This window comes from Mesoplodon mirus, assembly GCF_964341445.2.
Source record: "Mesoplodon mirus genome assembly, chromosome: 13".
NCBI lineage: Eukaryota > Metazoa > Chordata > Mammalia > Artiodactyla > Ziphiidae > Mesoplodon > Mesoplodon mirus.
In genome coordinates, this window is record NC_138989.1 from 52,021,405 (window position 1) to 52,042,166 (window position 20,762).

The window sequence follows — 20,762 nt, forward strand, 5'->3', positions numbered from 1 at the left end:
TAAACCCTAAAATAATCATAAAAATCTGAGTAAATATAAAGAATAATACTATATAACCAGGAAGAATGTATTCTAATAATTAAAATATGGCTACTATTTTGGAAACCAAAAATAGAATATTTCTTAACAATATGCCAAAGAAGAAAAAGTGTATTATCATCTCAGTATATACTTAAAAGTTACTTGGTAAAATTAATTTTTCATTCCTGCTTTTAGTAAGCCAAAGAGAAAATATTTCTTAATATAATAAAGAATATCTAGATGAGAAATACTTAATAGTGATAAAATAGAATAATTTCTGTTTAGATCAGAATTATACAAAGGTGGCTATAAAACTTGCATTGCCCTGGAAGTTCTAGCCAATACAATAATATAAGAAAAAATAATATAAATATGGGAGAACACATAAACCTTATGATTATAAGGTTTGTAATTGTTCACCCATAAAACCCATAAAATCAATTGAAAAAATAAAGAATTGAGAATTCAATAATGTACAAAAATCAGTCACTATAGGGACTTCCTTGGCGGTCCAGTGGTTAAGACTCCACTTTTCCAGTGCAGAGGATGTGGGAGCTAAAATCCCACATGCCATGTGGTGTGGCCAAAAAAAAAAAAAAACACCAAAAAACTCAATTGCTATAAATCTTGATACCAACATTAGCTATTTGAAAGATAAAGTGGGGAGGGGGAAACTCATTTGTAATAGCAATGAAAAAACTCAGAAATTTCTAATAATAAACCTAGAAATTTATGGAACCTTTCTGCAAATGTATTTCCTAGCTAAGATGATTAGTTGAGAATTTGTATTTATCTCTTCTATTTCCTGAGACACCAGTAAGATGAGAGTAAATTAATGTTTTTAAAGATGTAAATCCACAAGAATAAATGGGAGAAGAGTCATCAATATACCTGAGATTTATATACGTTTTTGGAAAATGAATGGAGGGTTAGTAACTTACTAAACAGGACAGAGGAAGCTACCACATAGAAAACACTGAGAAGGGTATTCAAATGAAAAGAGATTGATGTCACAGAACTTTGTAAAAGTTTGGGAATTGGAAGCAACATGAACAATAAAGAGTGGTGATATGAGGTAGAACTAAAAATGAGGTGGACATTTGAAGCAAGAATCAAAAAACCCAGTATTCCTGCCACAGTGCCATATATGGAATATTAGTCCCAGACAAAAGATTGGAGAAATTCAACAGAGAAGAGAAGACACAGGAATGTCATGTACTTTGGAAGATTAGATGAGTGCTGAAAATGGGATGAATTCAAAGTATACAAATGGAAAAAGTCGACCTCCTTCCCTGTCCCAGAAGTAGATCACATCTCCCTCCCAGAATACTGAAAGATTCTTCTTGAAGAAGCTTAATAGTCCCAGGCAAAAGACCTCCAAATACTGACATGAAGTGACACATCCACTTTAGAGAACAGTCTGGCAGTTCCTTAAAAGGTTAAACATAGAATTTGCAATCCCACCCTTAGGTATCGACCCAAGAGAAATGAAAACATATGTTTACTAAAAACACATACATGACTGTTCATAGCAGCACTGTTCACAATAGCCAAAAGATAGAAACAATCCAGTGTCTATCATGAGATGAAAGATAAATAAAATGTGGTATATTCATACTGTGGCATATTATTTGGCAAAAAAAGGAATGTAATAGGGAGTGACTGCTAATGGGTAGTTTCTCGGGGGGGGAGGGGGGAGCGGGGAATGAAATGTTCTCAAATTAAATTATGATAGTTGCACAACTCTGTTAAACTAAAAACCACTGAGCTAGCTGAATGCTTTAAATACTTTTCTGTATGCATGTTTTACCTCAATACAATAGTTTAAAGTTTATAAAGAAGCAATCAGCCACATTGAATGCTGGCGAGACATTATGTAAAACAAGGACTACAAAATGTCCATTGGATTTAGCAGCATGGAAGTCACTGGTGAAATTTGGTGAGTTCAATTTTAGTATAGAATATGAAAGCCAAGTTGGAAAAAATTGAGAAATGGTGTGGTTATGGAAATGAAAGAATGTCTTACGTGCTCTTAGTTATCTAGTAAACAGGAAAAGATTGAAGGTTCTAGAGTGGATAGTCAATACTAAAATGTTCCTAAGAAGCACAGATGGAGTGATTAGCCTTGTCTAAGAGAAGGATCACTTCCTTCAGTGTAAAAGGAGGAAATGATAGGCGCTGAAAGACTTGTGACAAAGTGATGACAATTTCTCGTTAATGACCTCCTTTCTCTGATGTGGGAAGCAAGGCCATCTGTTTAGCATAAGTTGCGAGAAGGGGAAATGAACAGAGCAGAACAGCTGATTAGAGAAATACAGTAGCTCTGTCAGAAAATGTTTAGCACCCATTTAAGTTTAGTGACTAGGAATCTATTTTGGATCTGCTCTTTGTTTCTTTCTTGTTTCTTTGATTTTGTTTTATTTACACTAAGTTTCCCAACTATAATTCACAGAAAAGGCAGACATTTGGATTCATGCAGTATTATGATTTTGCCAGATTTAGGGGAGGGGACAAATATACAGGGGACATGTTTTTAAGAGCTTTGTTAAATGAGTGTTTGGAATGCTGGACCATGAAATTCAAGTTCAATAAGAAGTAAAGGGTTGGGAAGAAGGTAAGCTATTAATGGTCCCACAGGACAGAGATTTGAGCTATCTTGTTCACCACTTCACTCCCAGTTCTTAGAGCAATGATTGTTTGAATTAATGGTTCGTTGAGACCAATGGGCAGAGATAGTGGGAATAGTTGAAAAAACAAGCTTGAGGGTAAGATGTGGGCATCAGGAAGTAGTAGGATGTTTGAATTACTGAATTCAGAAGAGATGCTGTTTAATTGGTCACAAGTTCCTGGATATAAAAAGAAAGCCTTATTGAGAAAGTATTTGACCTGAGAGGTCAAAGAACTAAGTCGAGTGTTGGTTGAGTGTCATTCATGTAATGTTGACATTAGCAGGGATGGTGGTAACAGTTGAAGGAGAAGACCGAATCAAGTGTTATCATCAGAGTGAATGGGTAAATAGATGTTACAGGTGAAGAGAGGTTGAAGGTGGTAGAGCAGGTGACAGAATCCTCAGAGCACTGGGAGTTTAATGAGAGACAGGGAGAATAATGATCAAAAAGCAAAAATGGAAGCAGTGATCATCCAAATACAACCTCTTGGCCCTGAAATATATAGGGTATATTGAGTATTAACAATTCTCACTGAGAAGGATGTAAGGGAAACATTGACCTCAGGAAAGAGCCAAGTTTCAGTTAAAATAGGAGATGGGACGGGTTGGGGAAAAAAGAGAGTAAAACTATAGAACGTAATAGGGATAGCAGTACTTCGCTAATTTATGATGAATTGGGGTAGAGAATACGCTTTGGGCATTGACTGATTGAAAAAAGGAATGAGAGATATAGCTGATTTAGTCTCAAAAGACCTTAGACCTAACCTAAGTGCTCTTCAATAGCAGATTGGTTAACTAAATTAAGAGTGCTTCCAGGAGACAAAGTAATCTGAAATCATTAAAAATAATGTTATAAAAAATTGATATGGAAGAAATATTCCCCATATATTAAGTGAAAAAGTAGTTTACACAATCCATATGTATATTATCCTTTTTTATAAAAGGAGAACAAGAAGGATAATTGGACGAGTAATACTTTCATATTGTTTGAAATATATTGTAATTTTTTAAAAGACTAGCTGTCCAAAGATCTAAAAAGCTGCCTATGGAGGAAGGTGCTAAAACTTGAACCATAGAACCATTCATTTTTTCAACAAATATTTAGCTCCTACCTTGGGTCAGGTACCATTCTTGGCACTGGAGATAATAACATAAACAAAATAATGACCCTACTCTTGTAACTGTTGAAAGAGAAAAGCAAATAAGATCTGAGAGAAGAGCATCCTAAGCAGAGGATTCAACACACACACAGGCCCAGAGGTAGGAATCAAGCATACCGGCAGGGTTTTGGCAACCCTGAGCAGCTGCATTGATGGAGAGGAGTGGGATTTAGAGAAAAAAAAAAATAATAGTTCTGTTTTAGATAGTTTGAGATGCCTATCACACATCCAAGTGGAGATATCAGGCAACAGTTGGGTGTATGAGTCTGGACCTCGAGAGCGAGGTTGATGTTAGAGCTATACATTTAGGAGTCATTAACATATTGCTGTTATTAAAAGCCATGAGAATGAATGGAATTACCTAAAATGTGAGAACTAAAGATTAAGCCCTGGGACATTCCATCATTTAAAAGGTAAGAGAAGAGGAGGGTAATCGGGAGAGGTCTACTGAAATCACCAAAGGTGAAAAAAGAGAGTGGGAAGGGAAAGCTCCTGCATCATGTTTAGCTTTTCATCCAGTGCAGCTTAACACACTGGACCTTGAAATTGTTTCATTTCAAGGTCTTGCCTGGGACTTAAGGGCAGGGTCAGCTACATAACTTACAAGACCAGTGCAATATGAAAATCCCTTCTTCAAAAGGTAGGATGAAAAATGCAGTTAAAGGGACTAAACTACAAAGCATTTTCCTTTAAGAAGAAATTTATAAAATAACAGGTGATACATGAGTAATATAAACCCGCAGATAGCAAAAAAATATTTTTGATGTTATAATTTTATATAATATAATAAATAATAATACTTTATTAATGTGATAACTTGGTTGATCATAAGATTTTTCTGGTTCATGTTTTTTCAAATTCATTTATTAGATTATCAAAGTTTATACTTTTAGCAACTTTATTTTAAGTGATATACTTAAAATCAGATTAGTTGCTCTTAGCAAATGAAACATCACACATAAATTTTGGTAATTTTTAATTTTGAGAAAGATCTTTCTGCTGAGGCAACTGACACTGGAACTGTTAAGGATATTTTATAAGCTGTGACATTTGGATAGATTTCTGATAAATTATTTCAAATATAAATAGTATATTTTGTATATTATACAAATATAATTAGTATATTTTAGTGTATCTAGAACTGATGGTTCTTATGGAACAATTTTTTTTAAAGATTTAACTCTTCATACACATAGTTTCATGTATGTATATAAATTTAAATTTATACAATGCCATTTTAATGTTTTCTCTGGCATTTTCTGTAACTTGTAGAGGTCATATGAGAAACCGAAAGTCACCTAATGGTTTGTAGGTAATTCAAAACGCCTATTATGCTTTCTATTACTGTATCTTAAATTACAAAGAAAAACTTAATTTTAAAACTGTATTCCTCATTAATTGGTTCATTTGAAGCTGCATATAAAAACAATGTTCTTTTCCATCAAATGCAACAATCTTTATATTTAATTTCTGTTTCTCAGCCTGTGGATATTTGCTTTGCAATATTGCAGCAGTTTTTAAAACCAGAGATTCTAAACTCTTTGAAGATTTCTGATATCTCTTTGATATGCTATATTACAATGTCCATGCGTATGCTTTTATTTTGTAATAATTTATTGATGTTTATTGCCTAAACACTAGCAGTTCTTATCCCAGTGATCAGGCCAGAGAGCTAATATTTTTGCCTTGGGGATGAGCTCTGGGAAGATAGGCAAGCCAGCCTCCCACGACTGCCACCACCACTGCTGCTTCTGCCACCATCACCATCACTATTCTGGGGCCCTGCACCACCCCAGACTGATTCTGGCATGAATGTGCATACCAAGCAGACAGCCAACTGTTTGGCATACACACTGTGCAATGGGCCAGAACCCACATATACATGCCTGGCATATCTCCTCTGTTCACACACATGCTCCCTTGTCCCATCACATTTTATTGGGTTGGCCAAAAAGTGCTTTTGGTTTTTAAGTGAAGATAAAAGACACATTTTTCATTTTCACCAAGAACTTTATTGAACAACGTATTTACCCTTTTGTTCCATTACCTTCTGCCATTTTTCAGGCAACTTCATAATTCCATCTTCCCAAAACTTTTTATCTTTTGGAGCATAGAACTCTTCCAGGTGCCTCTTTACAGTCTTCCAGGGAATTGAAATATTTTCCATTACGACGAATGAATCAGAACTTCCCAGCCAAGCTGTAGCAGTTTTTGCCTGGTCTTCAAAGAAACATGCAGTCTTGCATTATCCTGATGGAAGATTATGCATCTTCTGTTGACTCATTCCGGACACTTTTTGTCGAGTGCTGCTTTCGGTTGGTCTAAGTGGGAGCAGTACTTGTTGGAATCAATTGTTTGGATTTCCTGAAGGAGCTCATCATAGAGGACTCCCTTCCAATCCCACCATATACACAACATCACCTTCTTTGGGTGAAAACCGGTCTTTGTTGTGATTGATGGTGGTTCATTTCGTTTGAGTACTTATCATATGTTAATTTATACCAACTCATTAATTTAATCCTAACAGGATTTCTGTTGATCCCTTACGCATGACAAACTGAACTGAGAGACTGAATAACTTTCCCTAAGTCGCAGAGCTTGCACGTGGTAGAGCAGAGATTTCAGCCAAGTCTGTCTGGCTGCAAAGAAGTTGAGAGGCAGCATAGTGTCCTGTGTACAAGGGCTGGAAGCAAATGACCTGGGTTCAAATCCTGACCCTGCCATGCAGTGTCTTCTTGCTAGATGAGTTACTTCTCTGAGCCTTGCTTTCTTCGTGTATATAATGGGGATCAGAGTATACAGGACCTACCTCATAGGATTATGTAGAGGGTTAAATGAAAGTGAGATACATGTAAAGCATTGAGAACAGTGCCTGATGCTTTAGTAAGCCTGCGATAAACGTTGCTACTAATATTGTTATTGTTTTCATGATTACTTTGCCCACTCCACTCCACGGTCTATCTTCACGGGTTAGAAAAGAATGTTAGTAGTCAGCAGAAAAGAAGAGCTTAGAGACAGACAGACAGCAGAGCCCCTCTGGTGTTTACCTTCCCTAAAGTTCCCCTAGAAGGCCCTCCTGCGTATGATGTGATCTGTGATCTGATTCTTGCCCTGGGCAGCCCATCTCTGTGGGCTTTTTGGATTTTAATGTTTTACTGATCTGATCATTTTCTGTCTGGGTTGTATGTGTTAACAGGTATGAGACATCTCTATTGGATTTGGTTCAATCTCTGAGTCCCAAGACTGCTTCCAAACCGCGGCCCCATCGCTCCAGAGAAGCTGGGTCATGGCATCACAGTACTTGCCTACTCAGTCCTCTAAAGTCAACCTGGAACAAGACCAGGGCAGGCAGGACCCCTGAAGACCTGGAGGAGGATCAAATTCTGGAAGATATCTTTTTCATTTGACACTGAAGCACATGCTGCAAAATTTCCGTCAGAAATGAGTGGGTGTTTTTATATACTGATCCGGGATTTTAAATTATTTGACTGCAACGTAATTGTGTCTCTCCTTTCACAGGGAGGGACCTATCTCACTAGCATCCTGTTACGTGTCGAATATAGAAATCATTCTAACCACCCAGGGTGTTTCTGATCAGACCAATCAGTAGATAACACATTAAGGACGGATCGGGGATGGAGGACAGTAGCTTTTCTATGCCAAGCAGAGATTAGAACATTAACATAGGACACTTTCTGCATGGCAGAGGCCTTTGCATACTCAGCCTCATTCAAGAGTGTTTCCTTCTCAATATTTTGCTGGAAAAGGTTGGCTCTCTTTTGTACATAAGGAAAACCTTTCCATTGAGAGATCCCTCTAGTTTAAACGTAGCCCCTTTGTAACATAAGCAATTTCAGAAAGATAGACCCTTTTACCTCTCCACCCTGTTTTCTTACCACCTACCTCTTTCTAAGTCAGTCAGTTAATTCTGAGGTTAGAGTTGGTGGTGCCCCTCCCATCATAAGCAACACTGAGGGCCAACTGTGAGTCAGTCTCAGCAGTCATCAGCCTGGCTGCTGCCCACCCTATAACCAAAAGGGCTTAATGAGCTAGAGGGAGGCCCTCCCAACCCTTAGAAACCAGCATTAGATTACACAAGCGAGTACTGCCCTAAGGGAGGCACTGGCCTGAAATGCTTGTCCTATGGTCGGCCATTTCCCAGGATAAATAAGAGCACTCTCTCAGTATTTTTCCTTGCCCCAGGTGTCTGTTTTATTCACCCTGGTGAACTTCCCATCAGCTGCTACAGGCTGACAGACTTCCCCTGGCCTCCCCTCTCTCCCCATGTGGAGTCAAGGCCCCAACTGACCAGGCCTTGCACGTGCTCTGCTCATAATGTTCCACCACCCCACGCAGAGTCTCCCCCTTTCTCCCACTGGGCCTCACAGAGAAAGCCTGTGGAAGAAGTACACTCGAGACGTACTCTCTCTGCTCTCCTGTTCGGCAGAGCTCTTGAGATGGGTCCCTCAGCTTACAGTGGACTCTAGTGGCCTCCCAAGCTTATGGGCAGTATGATGAGCCTGGTGGAGCCAGTGGGTTGAAAACTCTCCAGTCATTGGAAGCCAGGGGAAGATATGCATTACTTGATGACTTTAATTGGTATGGAGCGTGTTGCTTTTTTCTCTCTCCCTTTCACCAACCCCTGGCCTGAACTGAGACTAAGCCTGTCAGTCATTATTGGTAGCTAATGTCAGACCATGCAGGGAAGCCTGCACTTAGTGAGACTGCATGGCTTCCCTGAAGTCTTTATCAAAACTAGATTATTTCAGGGCTTTCCTGGTGGCACAGTGGTTGAGAGTCCGCCTGCCGATGCAGGGGACATGGGTTCATGCCCTGGTCCGGGAAGATCCCACATGCCGTGGAGCAGCTGGGCCCGTGAGCCATGGCTGCTGAGCCTGTGTGTCTGGATCCTGTGCTCCACAACGGGAGAGGCCACAACAGTGAGAGGCCCGCGTACCGCAAAAAAAAAAAAAAAAAAAAACACAACTAGATTATTTCAGGCTACCAAAGCCTTCTGGAGCAACTTCCTTGTCTGGGTAAATCCAAATCTCATTGTCTCTTCAGACCGAGGCCCTGTCACCTCCGCCCAACCTTCCTTCACTTGAGTCTTTTTGTTCTTTGGAGGAGAGAAGAATATAGCCTACCAATACCATATTCTTAATCTGAGGTAAATATCAGGTCGGGACAAACCAGTTGTAGTCATTCAGTTGAAAGGTTGAAAATTATTGCAGATTACAATTTCCTCTTAAAGTTCACCCCTAAGAAAGTAACTGAATCACTTTCATCCCATTCCAGAAGCCTTTGGAATATAGAGCTTTCTTTGGTGTGGCCAAAAACTGGGTGAAAACAAACGGAGAGCCCTTGACCATTTTCTCAGTTAAAGTTAGGTTTCCAGAGCTATCTTTTCCTTGCCCCACGTGTCATGACCACCTTAAGTATACCCAGCTCCCTCGGATCATCCATAACCACACTTTCCTATTCTGGACACCAGTGTCCTTACTGCTCTCTGGAGTAAGAGGATGCCAGAAAGACCAAGAAAAGGATTGTGATTTCTTCAAGAAGCTTGTTTGCCTTCAGAACAGTCATAAACAGGACCTAAACTAAAGGCTTTGGGGGGGGGGTCACAAGCCACAAAATGGAGTTTAATTGCTTCTTTACCTCTCCTGAATGAGCAATTTGGAAGAGCAAAGATGGATTTTCAGCAGAGCATCAATCAACCTATTTTTCATATGCCACATTCCCCGCCCCCGCCAGTTGCCTTTCTCTATCCTGTAGGCATTTCCTGGTCGTCAGGGCAATAGGATGTGAATTTGTGTCTAGTCTAACATCTTCATTATGAATTGAACAATATATGTTAACATTTTAATCTGTGTCTCACTTTGAAAACTATATATATATGTATGAAAAGGTTGTTGTAGAGCCTCGAGGCTTTTGTAGAGCCTAGAGGCTTGACCTAATTGCAGACTACTCTACCAAGGGAGAGGGCCTGGCACACAGGAGTCTGCCTTTCCTCGCTGTTAAGCACTCCCAACAGTGACTGGCTGTAATGCGCTTGCCCAGCCTCCAGCCATTTCCCCAAAGCAAGACTGGACACGTGTTGGCGATGCCGCAGGTAGTGTTACCACATTGCCTACCCTGCTCCCCACTGTTCTGGGAGAGAAAGACCAACCAGTGTTTACAACACGGGTCAGGACAAATGCCCATGGAAGCTCCTTAAGTAGGGCCCAAAGTGCTTGATTTAGAAGACAAGAGTCAGTCAAGGAGAAGCTTTCTCTGACAGCCACCCTTCCAGGAGGCACATTTGTGTTTACAAACCTGACCTCCATGGGGGGACTTGTCCAGAGCACCCCGAATGTCACGGGGAGGGAGGGGCTCTCTCCTCCCCCAGAGCCGTTCCTTCCACTCGGCGCTCTTTTCAGTACCATTGTTCACGTGAGTTATTTGCTGGTCAGACTCTGGGGAGGGGACAGGCCTGAAGGAGCAGGGCTGGATGAAGTCTGCCGTCATAGCCAACATCTCAGTGGCTATTGTCTCCATGTGGTGTTGATATTGAATTGTTCCTTGAACATCCCCCATCGGATAAGTGGAGTATAGCTTGAAAGCAAGAGAAGAGCCTCAGGTTATCAAAATGTTATTTCTCTTAGTATTTGTTAAAAAAAAAACAGGAATGGTCAGTTGAAAGAAAGGAAGTCGTTTGCCACATCCTACAGGTTTTCCTGGCTGAGTCCGGTTCACTCCCATCACATGAACACCAGGCCTCCTCTAGGTTGTGTGGTCACTAGAATGGGAGGTTCCATCTATGCACACCTTTGAGTCCCTTCTTTGTGCTTTTCCCCAAAACTGCTTAGCAAAGAAATGTCTCGGCACTTTGACACAAGAAAAATAGTGTTTCCTAGTTGGCTTTCGGTGCTGGTAGAACATAGGCGAGGGCTTGGGTACCTGAAATGCCCAGTTCAGAGATCACCAAGACAGCCAGTTCTGTGGATTCAACCAAGACAGCCAGAGACTCTATCCTGCCCCTGCTCCCCCAGTCAGCCTGACACCTTCCCCTGAACCAGGAGGCTTTGCAGCTCCCCTCAGAGACAGAGGTGGCAAGGACAAAATCATCACTCAACTGGCTCCCAAGCTGAAAATGAGCAAAGTAATCGTTGCCCCGATTGTAATAAGATAACCCTTGAGTCTAGGAACAAAGCTAGAGATGAGTAGGGTGAGGGTGACACCCTGGTCCTCAGAGGAAGAATAACCTGGCAGCTAGAGAGTCAGTTTCATAAATGAGTAGCCATCTACACAGTTCCTCAGAGTTTCTCAGAGTTGCTATTCAAAGTGGATTGTTCCTGAGCCCCTTGGACTCCATTGTTCCATTTAGAACTGGGATTGTCTACCCTCTCAGGCTTCAGCTCCATAGCTATTCTCCCTCCCATCCACCTCCACCACAGGCACACTCAGAATTGAGTGAGCACCTAGAAAATGCTCAGGGCCTTTTCTACCTCCACTCCTTACCCCCCGCCCCCGCCATCACCTTCCAGAGTCACAGAATTCTGTGGCTGGATTGGACCTTAGAGCCCATAGAATCCATCACTTTCATTTTACAGATGAAGAAAGTTCAGAGAAAGGTGAGCTCTTGCATCCTGTCAGTGGCCAGTCTGGCTGCCAAGCTGGTATCCTCCCCACTGCAGGACATCACTACCTTGATCTGGTATTCCAAGATGAACATTTTTAAGAATCTCAACTAGGACTGAACATTCTACCACCATCTGTTAGAAGTGAGCTCTCACAAACCACTTGGGCCAAGGGGGCAAAAATGCAGCATGTCCATTCCTCAGGGGGGTTTTAGGTCAGTAACCCTCAAGTGCCACTATCTGGAACTTCTTTCTGTTTGTGGAGGTAGAGGCCATGGGAAGGCTATCTCAAGAAATACCCCTGGGAAAAAGATAAATCTCTCCAGGTGGCATAATGGACATCACTGTCTTCTCTAAATAATAAAGGCTGTTACAGCCCTAGTTAAGACTTGTTCTGAAAAGACAGTGGCTACAATGAGGGTGAGGCCCACCTTCAATTGGCAGGGGAGGTGGCTAGTAAAACCAGTAGGAATGACCTATATCATATGTTGCCAATGGGGCGACCACTTTGACCATGACTTGCCAGAACCCAAGGCTTGTCTTCATCAGTGCTCTTGGCCAGCTGAGTGGCTCCCTGGGCCCAGTGTTAGATGTTGTTGATCCCACTAAGGAAGAGGTTAACAGCACAAGCTGTGGAACTCAGTAGACCTTATACAAATCTCAGTTACACTGCTTCCTAGCTGAATCATCTTAGGCAATATATTAACCACACTAAACCTAAATTTCTTAATCTGTAAAATTGGGATGATAACGCATACATCATGGGATGGTTGTAAGGGTGAAATTCAGTGAAATAATGTATGTGAAGGGCCTAGGAATAGTACCTGGCACATACAAAGTGTTCCACTAATGGTAGCTATCATTATTATCATTTATGTCTCAGTTAACTTACAGACTAGATAGAAGAAGACAAAGCTTCGTACTTTAAATTTTTAACAATAATAAAACAAAAGCCATCACAGTATGTCTTCCAGCAACTGGTAGGAAGCTGTAAACACTATGGCTTCAGAGAGCAAATTGCTGGGCTGAGTTTACTTAGGATTTGTGGGAGAAGGAGTAAAAGGAGGGAGATTTGACCTAGGCTTTGCCAGAGTATCTAAGATGGATGGAGAGTGGGGAGGGACTTGGGGGGTGGGAAGGTGCAGAAGTTGAGTGTTCATTGGCAAGAAAGCTCAAGATGTGTTTTGAAAGAATGCTGAGGAGATCACAGCTAGTAGGTGAGGTTCCAGAGAGAAGGCATCGACCTACACTGAGAGAAATATGCTGGGCCCAAATTGTGAAGAATGTTAAATGTCAGGCAGTGGAGTTCCATCCTTCGAGCAACAAAATCCATAAACTATCTTGGAATGACTTGTTTAGAAATATATACCTTGCAGTAGTGTCAGGCTCTATCAGAGGGGATGAGATAAGGTTGGAAGGAAACATCTACTGTGTGCCTACTAAGTGCTGAGCAAGGTCCATAGATACCTTCTTTCATTTAATCCACACAGCAACCCCAAAACATAGGTGATAGTATCCCCCTGTAAGAGATAAGGAAATTGATCTTGGAGAGGTTAGGTGTTGGGCCTCAGCTGCTAAATGGCAGAGCTAGTAAGTGGCCTGGAGACGAGCTGTCTAGTTCCACAGCTGTGCTCTTTCTACTGTACAAACCTTCCTCTAGCCTAAGCAGGTGGCACTTTAGGCAGAGACACCAATTGTTACGAAGCTATTGCCACAGGTCAGGTGAGGTGTTGAGAGACTGCCACCCCCATCTGTAGGACTGGATAGAAGGGTGTAGAGTTGATATGCCACTACCATCAGGCTTGCTAATACCTCCTCCCAAGTGCAGACCTTATGACGACCCACCCAAAGGAGAGTTAGGGGCTGCAGATCAGACAACCTAGGATCCACGTCACATGCCCGGGACTGAGTTGGAAAGAAAGACCTCGAATGCAGCACTTAGATCAGCCTTGCTTCAGTTGAGAATGTGCACCAAAAGTCAGATTGCCACTGGCTGAAAAGATAAATAATAGAGCATCGAGGAGGGAGTGATGAGCAGGGGATGCGGAAAGAAGTCAGAAATTGCTCCAGTGGAGCTCCCTTCACGGAAGCACTAGACAGGAGGGTTGATAAGGTGCTAAACCCCAGTAGTGTCAAAGAGGAAGATCTTAAAGGAAAGTAAGAAATGTCCATGAACCCTCATACCCTGCTGGTGGGAATGTGAAATGCTGCAGCTGCCTTGGAAAACAGTCTGTAATTTCCTCAAAAAGTTAAACATAAAGTTACCATATGACCAGCAATTTCACTCATAGGCGAATACCCAAGAGAAATAAAAGTATATGTCCACACAAAAACTTTTGCATGGATATTCATAGCAGCATTACTCATAATAACCAAAAGGTAGAAACAACCCAAATGTCTATTAGCTGATTAATGGATAAACAAAATGTGGCATATAGACATAGTGGAATATTTGGCCATAAATGGGAATGAAATACGTCCTACAACATGAATTATGCTAAGTGAAAGAAGCCACTCGCAAAAGACCACACATGGTAGGATTTCATTTATATGAAATGTCCAGATAGGCACATCTACAGGGACAGAGAGTCTATTAATGGTTGCCTAGGGCAGGGGTAAATAGAGGTAATGGAGAGTGAGTGCTAAAGAGTATGGGGTTTCTCCTTGATTGTGGTGATGGTTGCGTAACTGTGAATATACTAAAGACCACTGAACTGTACCCTTCAAATTGGTACATTGTATGGTATGTGAATTAGATCTCAGAAAGCTATCACAAAAGAAGTGTCCATGGGCATTGGTTGCTGGCCGGCCAAGGAGTGCTGGAAAGTCAAGAGCAAACACCTGATCACTATGGCTCCGAACTGGGCTTGGGTGAAGCCATTCTGCAAGGTGTTGGGGAGAGTGAGTCCAGGGCCGCTCATCTTAGAAATCAGCCTGTGAAAGGAAGGCGAGACCAGAATGGCTGATGGACGTGAAAGTTCGGGCTGGCTACAGGGCACTTTCCCAACTTGGTGGGGGCCTCCCCTTGATTCCCAGCCTGGTCGCCACAGGGGTTACCAGTAATCCGTGAGCAGTTTTCATGATTTTAGAAAGACTGATGGAAACCTTGCGTGTCTGTGGAGAAGAGCTGCACAGGCCAACTGTAACATTACTTCTTTATGTTCAACTGGAAATCACTCTATCAAGTCATGATGACCTCAGTTATTGGGGCAGGGGGGTCACCTCTGATTTGTTGGCATATCTATATGCGCAACACGTTAATCTGTGCTTAATAAACATGGGCAGATAAATCTATATATGCATTTCAGGAAACAGATTGTTTCCCAACGTGGGGTACTTGGGGGTATCATCAAAGGGGCTCCTTGGAGATGCAAAAATCAGGGACTACTTTCAACAAACAAAGGGGAGAACAAAGCCATGGATAGGAAGAAATAGAGATGGGGAAGAAAAATAACGTCACTGTAGGGTGATGGTGTGGGAGGGACAGAAAGAGCCAGGAAAGAAGGATGGAAACCCAGACCCTGTCAGGCATGTGAGTAGAGGCCGATGGGTGCCAGGAAAACATCAGAAACTCACAAAGCACTAACTGGGCACCAGACCCTGGGCTGGCCCTGTCTGTCTTATTCAGTCCTTATGAGATGGGGCCTCTTTTCATACTTAAAAGAAATCATTTCATCATATGGGGTTTTTCTTGTGAGCCACCTCAAATCCTTTATGGAATGAGGCTAGGCATACGTCGATGCACACCTAAAATTTGAGGGTGATACCTTTGGCACCAATAATGAAAGACTTAACCAAGACTTAACCAAGCTCGTCTGCTAGACCATTCCAAATGGATGGAATTCAGACTCAGAAACTGGGGTTTGGGAGGGTCATTTCTCACTCCTTCCGCCCTCCTACCCTCAGTCTCCAAGTAGCACCACGTCCTCCTACTTCTCAGCCTGCCCACTGCTCTCTCTCTCTCTCTCTCTCTCTCTCTCTCTCTCTCTGCTGACGCTTCTCTAGTACAACAGTCTCTTCACTGGCCTTCCTGTCAGGTGCCCTGGATTCATCCTTCAGTATGCGACTTCACCTCTCTCTGCCTCACTCTTAGCTTTAAGTGGAGACCATAACAGAACCTACCTCACAGGGTTACTGTGAAGGTTAAATGAACCAATGTGTGAAGAGTGCTCAGCAGAGAATAAATCAGCACTGAATATGGGTTACCTGTTATTACCATTCTCCAGAAAACTACCAGGGTCATCGTTATGTCACACCCCAGCTTAACGTGTTAGATAGTTTCCTATTGCCCTTAAGAGAGAGCTTGGACTTCTGAGCGCAGTGCACAAGGCTCCACTGCAGTCTGGAGACCTCCAGCTCCTTTTTCCTGCTCTTTCTTTCTCTTGACTTCTGTCCTCCAACCACCATGAGCTTCTCTTAGTTCCTGAAGGCACTGTAATGTTCGTTTCCTGACTGTCTCATGAGCTCTTTTAGCCCTTTGCGCATCCTTTATCCCTTTGCACACAGTAACATTTACTGTGCTAGGTTACCTATATATCTGATTCCTCCTTTAGACCATACAGTCAGACTAAGTTGTCAGTCTCATTTATCACTAACTCCCCAGAGCTTAGCGTGGTTCCTGGCACATTGCAGGCTCTCATTCATTGTGTATCACACAGATGGATAGGTAAGGTGCATGGGAGGAAGGGAGCCAGGGAGGGAAGAAATGAAACAGAGCTGTGTTTCCAAAGTCCAGCACTCTTGACACTATTCCAGGCTGCTTGCAACTCCCTCATGAGGAAGAGAGGACCGTGCTGAGAGGCCTCGGGGAGAGTGGGGCTTGGGACGCCTCTACTGTGTCCCCGCACTGACTAGGCTTCTCTTTCTGAAACAAATCTGAGATTTGTAACTTCCCTGCCTAAAATCCAAGGACTCGGCAGTGCTTTCGGGCAAGGAGCACACCCCTGAGAGGGGCGTCCCAGGCTCCCGGCGCCTGGCCCACATCCCCGTCCTCCTCACCTCCCTCCCTTCGTCTGCTCCCCTTGCACCTCACAGCCTTCGGCATCTCCCGAAGGCACCGCTCTTTCCTGCCTGCGTGGCTTTTGCAGACCCTTCCTTTGGGGTGAATCTTCCCAGAGCCTGGCTCCAGTGTCACCGCTGCCATGTTTTCCTCTCCGCCCCCCTCCCCCCAGGCAGCAGTATCAACTCTTCTCTGGGCTCCAACAATACCCTGTAGAGCCTTCTGTGACGGCCCACCTCAAACTGTGCTGTACTGTTTTGTGCGCTGTCTGTCCTCCCTATTAGAATGTTAAGTGTCTAAATACAGCATATATTGACCTTGGAATCAACCCAGCCTTACCATTTGTGAGCTGTGTACATTTAAGCAAGTTACTCATACCCACTAGGCCTCAGATATAATAACTTAGAAAATTATTTGCAAAAATGGAGATGATATCCCTACCTTACAAGTTTGGGGCCTGGCATGCTGACCTAGCCCTGGAAACTAGCCCAGAGGAAAGCCAGAATGGTGAAGCCAAAGTGTCCATGAAAGTAGGGCAGGCAGGGTGACCAGTGGGGCCAGAGGAGGCTCTGAGAGGGGCTCCTTGGAACAGGAGGAACCAGAGGCCCAGGAGGGAAGCGCAGGGCTGCGTTTGTGAGGAGTTGAAGAGGTGATTGGCCAGAAGACCAGGCTCCGGCTGAAGTCTGGACAGCGTGTGGCGCTGGCCTCTCCCGCCCCCTCCTCCGCAGCCGACGGCTGGCAGCCTTGGCGGGCACCGCGCTGGCACCGGCACGCAGACCTGACGGCACGGCCTGACGGCTGTGGGGATGCCCAGGACACACTGTCCTTCACCTGTGCAGCAGTTATAAACTCTGGTTTTCCCCCTCTTTGTCCCTCTCTTCCCCCTACTTGAGCCACTTTAAGCTCTGCTGTGGACTTGTCTGGTGCTGAGAGGAGGGGCTGTAGGAAGGCGAGTTTGCTCTCCTGCCTCTTGTGGCTGCCGGTTGAGACAGGATGAGCTTCAGCCCCAGTGGGTGGTGTTCGCCTTCCCGGCTGGAAGTGATTTAAGCTTGCTGGATTTATATAACACTGAGGAATGGTAAACTGTGTAAATTTGCTATGTTTTCCAGGGACAGTTATTTATGGAGGGGCATTTTTAACTCAAGTGCAGGAGTGTTAAATCATTATAATAAATTCGTGCTATTCAGACTTTCTTACATTGTAATAAATTTTTTCTAAGCATGAATGAGGAGATCCATGATTCCTCTAATAAACCATTGTGTATTTCTTCTCAAAATGACACAGCTTACTATATCAACTTTGAGAATAATAGAAGATTTACTGAGTTGGAGAAAAAAGAAAGTTGAGTAGCAATGAGTCTGAGAAGGGACTTGAGAGCGTGACCCCCAGGCAGACCTTCTCCCCGCCTCTCTGCTTGCTTCTCATCCGGCAGGTGGGGCAGCACATGCGGCCGCAGCCCGGGAGGGCCTGGCTAGGGACGCCTCCCCGGAATCTGCCAGCTGAGCCTTTGAACGGAGAAATGTGGCCAGGGACTCCAGCGGCCTTCTGTTCTGTCCTGTCCTGTCCTGTCCAGGGGGAGGTGTTAGAGTGGGGCTCTATTAGAAACGAAAGCTCTCTCTCCCCATGATGTGAAATCCCTTCCCAAAGCATCAGTCTGGCTAGAGAGCTGCCCTGCGTACAGCCCTCTCTCATTACCTGTCTCACCTCCCTCCTCACTTGGATGCTTAGCTGGACCAGAGAATTCATAGTTTTCATCAGATTCTCAAAGGAATCTGTAATCCAAAGAGTTCAAGAATCACTGGTCTTCAGGAAGCTCTGAAGCATCTTTGAACTGTCCATTAGGTACAAGACAAAGTCCAGTGATGTGGTTCCTGGCCTCCAGCAGCACCTAGGAACTGTGTCCAGCTGCAATTAAAGTGCCCAGAAGTCGGTGCAGCCCCAGAGGCCTGAACGGCAGCCCCTAGGAGGGGGACTTCAATCAGAATTTCCTGGAAGATAAGACATTGTTACTGGGCCAGGGCAGGAAGGAAGGGAGGAAGGTGCCCCAGAGAGAGGAACACTGTGTCAAAGGCATGGAGACAGGGACCCCAAGATGAGTGAGCTCATTGCTAGGCCTAGTGTTTAAACTTGGGGAGGAGCGGGGCCCAGTGGAAAGAGAACTGTGTAGATTCCGTTACTCAGCAACAGTTTCCAGTTTACCTAGTGCTCCGTCAGAGGCTGAGGTTCAAGTCCTTGCTGTGCCACTGTAGCTGTGTGACATGTGCAGGTCCCTTCACCAGTGCAAACTCAGTGCCTCTACCCGCAAAATGTAGGGCAGCACAGTCGTGCACAGCTGGCTCTCAGACTACGTGGGGATGCAGTGAAAGGATGCTCAGGCATCTGCTGAGTAAACAACTGCGAAGCACTTTCTACATATCGGGTGCTTTTGTCATTTATCTGAAGGCTGGCAAGGGGCAGCGGGCCCCTCCAGAGCACGGAGAACTGCGGGTTCCATGGCAGCCAGGCAAACCTAGGCCGGCCAGCCCCCCACCGTCTCGCTTACCTGCTGCAGGTCCCCACCTCACAGATGCTCCCAGCGCCCCCTCCTTGGTCTCCAGCAGGGCAGCCCACTGCACACCTGCCTGTTGCAGAATACTGTTTACCTCGGTCTCCCCCCTCAGCCTGGGCTGCCTTCCTGGGAGTCGAGACTGTGCTCTCACCACCTCATACCCTATGCAGCGTCCTGGCCACCTCTGCTTCCACAGCCCTGACTCTCCAGACCCCAGCCTTGAGGGCTGTCTGGAGCAGACAGAGTCAAGAGCTGTTCCAGAGCAGGGGCCCTGGGGCTGCGGTCCACCCACCTCCATAAGGGCACCTGTGAGCGGCTCGCAGCCCTTCCCTCTCCGCCCGTCTCCACTCTCCACCTCTAGTATATTCAAATCTGTCCCATCTCCCTTCAGAACTGATGATGATGTTGTTTTCTTGTTTTGCTAGTCAGGCTGCTCCTGGGGATGAGGGTGGGAATAGGCACCCCCAGGAGCCAGGGCTGGCTAGTGTTTTCTCAGTGGTCTACAGGCAGGAGCCACAGTGGCCCCATCAGGCAGCCCATGACACCAGCTGCTCATGTCCATGTCAGAGGGCTTCTCCTTTCAGATCCCCAGGACGTTTCCAGGGGAAGAAGGGGTGGGAGGGGTGCTGGTCCCTGGAGCACCCAATCCAAACGGCTGACAGCTCTCCCCAGGCTGACCCAGCTAATGCTCAAACGGGCCACATTTTTTTTTTCAGACATTTAATTTTGAAGTCAGACCTACAGAAAATTTTAGAAATAATACAAAGAACTCCTGTACACCCTTCACCCGTATTCCCCAGTGTTAACATTTTAACTCATTTGCTTTATCATTCACTCTTTCTCACACATATATAAACGAACACACATATTACTTTTCTTCTGAAATATTTGAGAGTAAATTGCAGACATAATACTCTTCTTTTTCCTAATAATTCAGCACGTATTTCCTAAAAACAAGGACATCATCTTGCATACCCACAGGACCATGATTGAAATCAGGAAATGAACATTAATAGAACACTAGTATCTAATCTACAGACCATATATAAAATTTTCCAACTTTCCTTTTTAACTTTTTAATTTCCTTCCCTCAAATATCCTTTTCGACAAAAGAAAAATAAAATCTAGCCAGGATGTAATCTATGATCATAAATTGCATTAGTCGTCAAAATGGCTATCATCAAAAAATCCACAAACAATAAATGCTGGAAAGGGTGTGGAGAGAAGGGAACCCTCCCACACTGTTGGTGGAGGTGTAAGTTGGTACAGCCAATATGGAGAACTAGAAATACGGCTACCATACGACCCTGTAATCCCACTCCTGGGCATATACCCAGAGAAAACCATAATTCAAAAGGATACATGCACCCCAATGTTCATTGCAGCACTGTTTACAATAACCAAGACTTGGAAGCAACCTAAATGTCTGTTGACAGAGAAATGAATAAAGAAGATGTGGTACATACATACAATGGAATATTACTCAGCCATAAAAAAGGATGAAATAATGCCATTTGTAGCAACATGGATGGACCTAGAGATTGTCATACTGAGTGAAGTAAGTCAGAAAGAGAAAGAAATATCGTATGATATCACTTATATGCGGAATCTAAAAAGAAATGATACAAATGAACGTATTTACAAAACAGAAACGGACTCACAGACTTAGAGAATGAACTTAGGTTACCGAAGGGGAAGGGGGAAGGGAAGGGATAGTTACAGGGAGTTTGGGATTGACATGTACACA

General features: G+C 43.8%; 1 protein-coding gene across 2 annotated transcripts in view; it reads left to right on the plus strand.

Annotated features, from left to right (window-relative positions):
- The window catches only part of KIAA1328, a 394,620-nt gene extending 384,905 nt beyond the window's left edge, over nucleotides 1-9,715 (plus strand). For both annotated transcript variants that reach the window (XM_082639978.1, XM_082639979.1), the window contains one exon: nucleotides 7,046-9,715. In XM_082639978.1, coding sequence (XP_082496104.1) covers nucleotides 7,046-7,256 — 211 coding nt within the window. In that variant the 3' untranslated portion in view covers nucleotides 7,257-9,715. The remainder of the gene's footprint in view (nucleotides 1-7,045) is intronic.
- The last annotated feature ends 11,047 nt before the right edge of the window (nucleotides 9,716-20,762 follow it).